This window comes from Eriocheir sinensis, chromosome 15, assembly GCF_024679095.1.
Source record: "Eriocheir sinensis breed Jianghai 21 chromosome 15, ASM2467909v1, whole genome shotgun sequence".
Taxonomy (NCBI): Eukaryota; Metazoa; Arthropoda; class Malacostraca; order Decapoda; family Varunidae; genus Eriocheir; species Eriocheir sinensis.
This window is the reverse complement of record NC_066523.1, coordinates 4021613-4031667: the sequence shown is the minus strand read 5'-3', so window position 1 is coordinate 4031667 and position 10055 is coordinate 4021613. Positions and strand designations below refer to the sequence as shown.

General features: G+C 38.1%; 1 protein-coding gene across 1 annotated transcript; it reads right to left on the bottom strand.

The window, feature by feature from the left end:
* Positions 1 to 136: 136 nt before the first annotated feature.
* On the bottom strand, positions 137 to 9640 carry LOC126998787 (protein SHQ1 homolog). Its single transcript, XM_050860827.1, has 9 exons — positions 9474 to 9640; positions 7752 to 7897; positions 7232 to 7428; positions 5909 to 6051; positions 4479 to 4671; positions 3948 to 4156; positions 3403 to 3526; positions 2770 to 2930; positions 137 to 831 (listed from the first exon to the last, which is right to left on the bottom strand). Exons 2-9 carry the CDS (start codon positions 7892 to 7894, stop codon positions 427 to 429), a joined length of 1575 nt encoding a protein of 524 aa, XP_050716784.1. The 5' UTR covers positions 7895 to 7897; positions 9474 to 9640; the 3' UTR covers positions 137 to 426.
* Positions 9641 to 10055: the final 415 nt, after the last annotated feature.

The following is a 10055-nucleotide window of genomic DNA, read 5'->3' as shown; positions in this document are numbered from 1 at the left end:
GTTCCTTAGAATGTAAGACAGGCTCAACCTAACATGAATATCACAGATCTTTTTTACTTAAATAATTAAATTAAAGCGATATGAATACTGTATGAATTGTACTATAACTGAAGGTACCAGTAATAAAACAAAAAAAAATATTAAACAAAATTTTATAAAATTTGATACATATGAAAATTGATGTACTAATTACATTTATGAAGATATGTAGAAGAGAGGACAACAGACTGCCAAAAGTAATAAAAACAAGGATTTATGGGAAGGTTGTTCACCAGACAGTGTAAGGAAATAAAAAAAAATTATTTAAAACTGGAAATGAGGCACAAGACAGAAATTACTGGAAAGGTCTGGGAGAAGCCAATGTCTCCCACTGGAATGATACATGCTGATGATGATGATGACATATATTCAAAGCATTTTGGATGTCTAGTTATCATTTTCTGACCGTGTGTTTTCATCCGAGTCAAATTCGGAGGAATCGGATGATGAGTCAGCATCGGAATCTTCACTGGAATCCTCACTGGAATCACTACTATCACTTGTATCATCACTCTCCTCTTCACTGTCACTTTCACTGCTAGTAGAGTCACTGTCGCTTAAATGAACAAAGTCTTCTTGATGAACATTGGTATCTGAGGGTTCAAGAAGCAAAGCCTCATTATCACTGACTCCTAATACTGCTTCATTCTCAATTATAGTCAATCCTGCCATGTCTGAAACTACAGTGTTGAGATTCTGCTCCTGTGGCAGGGACTCCTCCTTCAGTGCAAGATGCGCAGCAGATTCTAGCTCATCCAAATTAAGGCCCACATCTGTCTTCAGGACCTCAACCTGAAAAAGACATCATAATGAACATGTATTACACATGTATGTCTGGTGTAATAATGTCCCATTATCATTCCAGTTCATATATATATATATATATATATATATATATATATATATATATATATATATATATATATATATATATATATATATATATATATATATATATATATATATATATATATATATATATATACACAAGAACTCAAGCCTCTTCACCAGGAACTAGAGGAGAAATGGATTAATGCCAGCATCGACGCCCACACAAAAGAAAAAATAGACAAGTCATTCCAAGAGATGATACTCCAGCACAAAAGCTCGACCACCAGATCTAACCAGCAGAAACTAGTCAATCTCAACAGCGGCCAGATCAAATATCCTCGACCTAGTCGTGGATATATAAACCTAACAAAGAAGACGCTCACGGTGGACCAAGAAGAACTTCTGAACAAGGGACTTCACTGCCACATAATGTCTAAACCGAGAAAGTTCCAGAAATGTATCGAATGCAAGATACTTATAGACGAAGTGGAAAAATTGGCACAGGAAGGTGAAGTCACTTCAAGCAAGAAGTCATCGCAGAAGCCAGCAAAAGAAGAGAAAGCTACAACAGTAACATCATCAAGCAAAAAACAAAGAAACCAATGAATAACAGTCTTAACAATAACTCTTTTAATTTCCCATCGTTATTTGTGTACGTTACGAGAGTTTGAGGATCCAGTACGATAATTTGGCACCGCTGGCTGGTAGTGTAGAGCATAACAATGGTAGGTCTTACCAGCACATCACTAGACTGGCCTGGCTCAGTGTTATGGACTCACTCAACAAGAGTATATGATGTTGTTGATATCTAAGAAGGCAAAAAGATTTGATACGAAGTCATTTCTGCTTACTGTTTGGCAGTGAGACACGGACATCAATGCCTTTGATACCAAGTGTCTTCACAGTATCATGGAGAATCACTGGAATAATTGTGTCAAACTAGTGACTACAAGATGAAACTGAACTAAGGGCTGTTATCAGCTTAGTCCACGAACGCCAACTCCGGCTATATGGGTAAATGGCACTCCTACTGGACATCAATCCTGCTTGCAGCAATATTTCTTTAAAACCTTAAGTGGAGGAGACTTAGTGGAAGCCCACGTAACTCATGGCTGGGGCAAGTAGATGGATCCTGCCAGGAGGGACTTGAGATGGACAAGGTAGCTGTGTGGGAGCTTGCTCAAGGGTACTGTTGGGAGTGATGGCGGCGAAGGAGTGAAGCAACAGTCCCCCAGAAGTATGATCCCTGTTTAATGGTTAGTAATGGTATCTTTGGTGTTTCTAAAATAAGTACTTTAGGGATTATGGCTGTTCAAAGCACATGTATTTCTTGTTCAAAATCCATATCTTGAGGGTCAAAAGTGCCCACCTTAGTGGTTAACCCCTTCACTACGGCCGGGCCAAAACAGTGCCCAGCGCCGTATCCGGGATCGCCGCGCGCACACCAAATTTCAAATGTTGCTATTGAATATAACAAGTTTTCAGCCAAACTCAACATAATCATCATGTATTATGTATGAAAACATGCAGAATTAAATGGTGCACATAAAGAAATGTAAATTAATTGATAATTTTGAGATGTAAGCATAAATATAGATAAAATAACTCGTATATTGGCTAAAGCGAGCCAGGACGCAGTATGCGCGTCCTCGGATATGGTACAGGGCACACAAGGACGCAGTGTACACGTCCTGGTGTTGAAGGGGTTAAAACTTTATATTACAGTACACACACATCCATACCTTAAACTTTTCTGTAAATAGAAAGGAATCTTATGACAAACACAGGTAATGAGGGTGCTAGTTCCTAATGATTTGAATTTTATAACATAATCAAGATAAAGCATTGAAGAAAGGTTAAGGGAATGAAGGCATGATAAACCAAAATATCATTCCTTACCTTCCTTAGAGAGTCACCAAGACTGGTGAATTTGTTCTCTTCAACATTCTGGAGCCAGATACAGTAATCATCTATGTACAGTTGATTGAGGATATATCTTGACTCAGAGGAACTGAAAAGTCTCCTTATTTCAAAGAAACATTTCAAGACCTTAGTCTTTCCTGAAAAAGAAAACAATGTTATGTAACGTGAATTATTATGTACTTTCCCCAATACCGAAATGGCATTCAACTCGTCAAAAAACACCCCCGACTATCAAAAAAAAAAATAATAATAAGTGACACCTCCAACCCATATATGGCGCTGGGGCTGGCAGTACCTCTTTACAAGTCACCGGAAATCAGCATCATTATTTCATCCATTTCACTGATAAACTCTGGAATATCCTTCCTTTGTTTGTATGTACTTTTCCTACAACTTGAACACATTCAAGAGGTGAATATCAAGACATCTTTCAAATCCAATTGACACTTTTTAAGAATCTCCTGCCCTCTCCTTGCTGTAGCAAAACTAAAGAAGGCCTTTATTTTCCTTCTGATTTTTCCTAGAACTGCCTCCTTTGCTGTTGAAAAAATATATGAAAAAAAATTATCAAAAATACTGAAACCATGTTCATCATGGAAACGAACATACCCAATGACAACACAGTTGCAGTGTCTTCGAGAACCTGCTGAGACAGGAGCCAGTTTCTGATCAGAGGGAAAGTGAGTGAGCGGCGAATACTGCTGACGGCGACATCCTTCAGGCTGGTGAAAGACTGAAATATACAGAGGTTGTTACACAATAGAGATGAATTATATTGGTGAGGAGGATGTCATCACAGAAGATATTTATGGGATTATCTCTATGGACAAACTCTGTGGACTATTATTTTATGGAATAAACTTCAGAATTAGATTTAATCCTTTGCCCACCACAAGTTTCAATGAGTTTTATTTTTTGTGACCATTTGCATGATTGCATCCCCCTCTTCTCCCCAGCTCAACTGACACTTTCGACAACTTTATATTTACTAAAGTAGATGTGCAAAGTTTTGGAGCCATCTAATTAATGTAAAATCACTTAAGCTTAGGACAGACCACCTAGTCTGGATCATGGAATCTGTGTGGTCTGTATTTCTATGTAAATCTATGATAATTACTAATTGAAAATTACTGCTAATACTATTGTTTACTCACATCAAGCCATGAAAGTGTAGAGCTTAATTTTGCAACAGTCCAGGCAGATTCATCATAATTTTCCCACCAGGTAATTCTGCAATTGTAGCACCAGGCATACAGGATGTCAACCAAGCCAAGGAACACTATGGACTTGGTGTCTTTGTCCAGGAGGTGTTCTCTGTGTGGCAATTTAATCATGTCTTCCTTGTCTTGCTCTGAAAACTCAACTGGAAAAAAAAAAATATATATATATATATATATATATATATATATATATATATATATATATATATATATATATATATATATATATATATATATATATATATATATATATATATATATATATATATATATATATATACACACACACATACACACACACATATATATATATACACACCACTTCAATCGTCTATCTGCTTCTCCTGTTCTCTAGGAGTACACGAGCCCACTTTACACCCGTCAACAGAAATTAGCAAACATACAGAATGATGAGACTATATTTGATTTACACACATACAAATAATTCAAATATATACATCTTACCCTCATCACTGGTTACACTGTAAAACTCAGGGATAAACTCAATGAACTGCTGTGCAGCATCCACATCAAAGTTGTCAGCCAAGTAATGATGTTCATCAAAAAGGTTAATTTCCTGTGCCATTCTCTCTTCCCTTCTCTGCAGTGCTGACTTATCATCAGGGTCCTTGACGTCCACTACTTCCATCAACTCGCTCTGTAAATGGTTAGGTTCAGAGCTGAAAATTTTGTGTGTATTAAGTTTTACTGCAATTCTTTTTATTACTACAAGAATAAGACAATCATTTAAATGACACCCTGGACTCGACGACTCCCTCCCCAAGACAAACACCAAAACAATAACAATGGCTGCCATGAGAGTTTTCTCATTCACACAAGACTGTCAGAACAACTAGGGTTTGTTAGACTGTCACAGCCCTTCAACAACATCTTATCTGATCTGTATATTTCCTATAGGCCTATGTTATACCCACAGAGTTATATACTAGAGGGTTCAACTCCAATCTCTCGCCACGGTGAGAAGTGAAGCCACTGCTCCTGCCTGTAACTCTATGGTCGGCCGCCATAGGGTGACGGATTGGCGACCTTTCCATGATTCCACATATTTACACTATTAGCTAGCCACCATCATGATATTTTGGAAAACTGAGCCGATCATTGTGTTGATGCGACATTGCTGCATATTATGGTCACAAATTTATTGCACTTAGGTATACCTACAATAAAATAATGAGAAAAAAATATGGTAGTGTATAAACATTTTTGTTTGCCCTTTTTGCTTCAACTCCTTGTCATTCATATACTATTTATTGCATTAAATTTTCATTTACAGTTTCAAATCCAGCACATTTTTTCTGATTCAGATGGTATATGACATGTTCCAATGTAACAATAATCAGGGGGTAAAAAATGGACAAGAAAATAACAAGCCTATCTGACAGAGGATTGCCGAGGCGCTGGTAACTTGATAATAGCAGTAGCAGACATAACTATGTGATATTAAATTTCTCTCTGTCTCGCCATCCGTCACCCTAAGATGGCCGCCAGTTGCTTCAAAATCCGGGCTCTGGGAACCCTCTATGTATATAACTGTGGTTATACCTATGGGTAATGCAACATTCAGTGTCTAAAATGCATGGATATTATTTGACTTGTTTTGAGGGAAAAAGGGCATCTTTGATACTGGTAAATAAAGTAACTGATTTACTTTGCTGTGTCAACTTATCCATAATTTTAGCCTAAATCAGCTGTGATTTAGTAAGTCACCTCACCAAGGCAGAGTTGGATTTGACAACCACAAACAAAGCTTGTGGTAGCTCTGAGGGTGCAGCCAGATACTTTTCCAAACTATAGATGTTTACCCTGAGCAGTGCAGCATCCCTAGAACAATTGCTTGGCCTCATTGGCTACAATACTGCTACATACAAACTTACCTGAAGAACAGTAAATACATCAGATAAACTGTTCCCAAAGCCATACTTGTAGCCCTTTGTCACTATTCTCTCTTCTGGTAAAGTTTGTTCATATGTAAAATCAAAGTCTTCATCTTCCTCCTTTTCAATCTCTGATCCATTGCCTGGAAAAAAATTGAAAACTTAGCCTTTTATACCTAGCCATGTGGATTTTGCATATATGATTTTAGAGTGATGATAGTCCCTCTGAAAATTTGATAAAATCATAACAGCTACATGATGTTAGTTTTGTTAAGTGGCTGTAGACATGCTGGGAATGTGACTGACACAAGGCTGATCACATATCAAAGGAGCCTCCTTTATTTTTTCTTGCTTATTACAAACACTTATGCATTAAGGGAACCCCTTAGTAGTGAAGTAGTGTGTGATGATAACACAATTTATTGCTTTCCGGAGAATGAATCATAACAAATTTTAATTTCATTGTGAAGCATCACTCCTGCACAACCCTCTCCCTGGCCCTCTCTTGCCCCTACCAAATTCCCTCCCCCACATCCCTACTTGTCCCTCCTCCCCCTCAAGTCTAACCATCACTGAGTCAAAGGTGGCATGCTTTCTTTGAGCCTTTAATCCAGGTCACACCATAATGAATACTAAAACTATATTTTTATGAAGATTTTCAACTCAGAATAAGATATTCTTCCATGTTTGAAAATATGCTTTATAACCTGTGTTACACCCTCCATACAAAAAGGAGTGTTATTTGGGCAACTCAGGATGGCCCAAACACCTCAAAATGTATTCTCTCTTCCCATTTTCTTCCTTTATCCAAGGTACATATTTTGAGACTACTTGGACAGGAGCTCCTCACCACCCACCCCCTCCCACTCTCCCCAACTCTGGCTTCATCATTTAATAAGTCTCTCTCTCTCTCTCTCTCTCTCTCTTGCCCGTAGCCCCAATCTTTGGAGGAAAATGGCCAGTGTGACACTACCTTTTAAGGCAGAGCGCATGACGCCGATGGTAAGTAGACTAGACCTATACATGTCAAAGCAGCGCGAAACTTGGGGTGATAATGAGCGAAAGTCGTGATGGTAAGAATTTAGGACTAAGCGCGAAACTTGAGGATCGCGAAACTCGGATAGTGCGAAACTCAGGAGGGTACTGTAATTTCAACTCAAAAAATGCTGACTCAAAGATATCTTACTGTACTGTACCAGAGCCACATGCTTTCCCTAGTAATATGATTTTAATGTATATATTCAAGTAATGTTACGCATTTGCAAGTTTTCAACCAGTTTTATTAATAATGGCGGAAGTTTAAAAAGTTAGATGACTTCTTACTTATGACTTCAATTGATGGTTTGTTGACTCCAGTTGCTCCCAGTGGTGCCAGCAGCTTTGTGAGCATGTCAAGATTTGGAAAATGTTCGCCTTCAGTTTCCTTCTTGCATCTTATAATAAAAGCTCTTGCATCAGCATCAAATTTTCCTGAATATTCCTCAAGTTCACTGTCCACTAACTTTCCCGGGAAAGTGAGCCTGTGATTAAAATTGGTCATTATTTATGAGGCAGAATAAGACAGGTATGTAGGGGAACAGGTTTTTATGAACAAGTAAATAAAAAATTAATTAATCACTTAATTCTTCTCTTTAAACACTGAATGTATATGATGAGGATACAAAACAAGATAGAATATGATGGCCATGACTAAAGAAAACTTCCTTCCAGCAACTTTATACCAATTATAATGTTTCAACAGCTAGTGTTAAGGACAAAAAGTCAAACATCTTTCTTATAAGTTCTGTCAGTGGAACACCAACACTTATCAAACTAAAGACCTTAACATAGCCTCATGATTTACCTCAGATAGTACGGTGAAGAGTAAAAGGTGAACACTTCCTCAGTAATACTGACTTCAGCATCCGAGATACGTGCATAAGGTGCAAAGATTTTCACAGTTATATATAGTTCCTCCTGCTGAATCTCAAATCTTGGAGTCAACATTTTCTGGAAAAGTGAAAATATGGTTAGATGATCAACAGCAAGTGTGCAGAATCATTCCATGCCCCCAAAATGATTTTTCACCTCTATATTATAGTACATGAACAGAAAACGTGTCCCTGATCCATAACATGAAAGTGCAACTGTTTAAAAGTAAATGAAAGGCAATTATCCTAACAGATTAGTTGGTAACCTACTGTGTGTTATATAGTAATACACCTGTTGCCACATTCACAGGTTCATTATTTGTGTATTTCCCTCCAAAATGCACAAAGGCAGCCCTAAAGGAATTTTTGAAGTGCCACTCCAATCCAATAAGTTCCATCTGTGTTGGAGGCGGATGCTAGATTTGTAGATTTTTAACTTCACCTTTTCTTGACCTTGATTTGCCAATACGTGCAGCACTCCACCAGACACCCTTGGTGATTTACTGAGTTTCTGCATATTGTATGATGGAACATAGAGCACTTTCTGCCAATGTTGAATCCCTGTGAGCTCTTTACAACATGCAGCAGTAGTTTACAGCATGGTTTACAGTGGGTGAATTGGCAGTCTTTGCCAGTTACCACATATTTGCAGTAGCCTCTCTTGAAGTAGCAGTATATGGGTTTCCTCCTCTGGAGTGTCCCTGCACCCATTTGGGGGGAACTCGTGGGTTGCCCAGCATGTCCTACCAGGCTGGGTGTCCCCCTATGAACTGTCTCTGCACCCCTTTGGGGGGTTCGCAGTCTGAACAACAACGGCAGCACAAAGCCTATCACACATATTTATCGTAAAAACATTAACTAAACAAATCTAATCTAACCTAGCCTAGCCCACTTAACCTAACATACCTGACCTACCTCCGGCAAATACTTGACATGATCATATTGTGGTTATTATTCATATGCACAACAAATGATGTATCGAAACCCTTGAGAGCTTAAAAACTACATATATATATATATATATATATATATATATATATATATATATATATATATATATATATATATATATATATATATGGAAAAGAAACACCAAAAATAGGAAACTGCACTAAAGCAAAGAAATGCCAAAAAATTTGCGAGAAGCAGGAGTAGAAACTTTCCACGGTGTGGGATCCTTACATGCACAGAAACATTGATAGGTTAAAACAAATCAACACCAAGGCAGCAAGGTTCATTACAAACAATTACACTCGAACGCCTAGCATCACAACACGGATCAGACAACAGATAAACATGGAACCTCTTCACTTACGCAGACAAGCACACACTTACACTTATGTACAAGATCACAAACACTCACATTGACATTGACCCACATACATACCTACACAACGCAAACACCCAACGTACTCGTAACACACACCTTCATAAATACCAAACATATCACACTAACACGGACGCATACAAGCACCCATACTTTCCACGCACCACACGTAACTATAACAGCCTCCCTCAACGGATTTTAGACTCACTTGTCACCACAACACACAAACAACAACACATGATTCACTTCCGTCCCCCCAATACATCCAGACTGAAGTAAGACGGATTTTATTCCATAGAAAGTAATGTACTGGAGTGTTTATACTTACTAACGAGGGTAGGTGTGTTACTGACTAGGTGCACACAGTCACGGCTAGGTTGTTGTTGCTGTTGTTGTTGTTCAGTGCTTTAAGGTGCTGTCTGGACCCTGTGGTTGTTATGGATGTCCTTGGTGTTTACCTTCAGCGCACTTCTCTTGATCTTGATGTCACAGCCTCACAGGTGACTTAAGATTTCTCCATTCTTCTTCTTCTTTTAACCTGTAACGCTTTGTATCGCTTGATTATTTGATTAGGTCCTCCTTCTCCACACTTTTATACTTCACAACATGCACTTAGTTATTTCACAGTGCGCTCTTATACAATTCACCCTGAACTTAGGTGTTTTTATGTTCTTTTCTTCCTTTAACTTTGCTTTTCTATGCCCTTTTGTTAGTTTCCACTATTACACTTTTCTTTTTACTCCACTTTCACTGCTCAACTCTTTTTTTCCCAACAACACGTCATGAAATTTTTTGTGTGAGGTATTAACTTCACTGCTTCCTCCTTAGTCATACAATTTTAACTTTTTTTAGCTGACAGGATTTCTCCCAGATCAGCAGGCCTTTTTAACGGTAACTCCTGTGAAAGGAA

Excerpts from the sequence above, each read along its gene's own strand:
- LOC126998787 (XM_050860827.1), bottom strand. The coding sequence starts at position 7,894 with ATGTTGACTCCAAGATTTGAGATTCAGCAGGAGGAACTATATATAACT. Across the intron at positions 6,052-7,231 it reads ACCATCAATTGAAGTCATAA|GCAATGGATCAGAGATTGAA; the intron begins GTAAGAAGTCAT and ends ATTTTTTTCCAG. Across the intron at positions 4,672-5,908 it reads ATGTATTTACTGTTCTTCAG|AGCGAGTTGATGGAAGTAGT; the intron begins GTAAGTTTGTAT and ends AACCATTTACAG.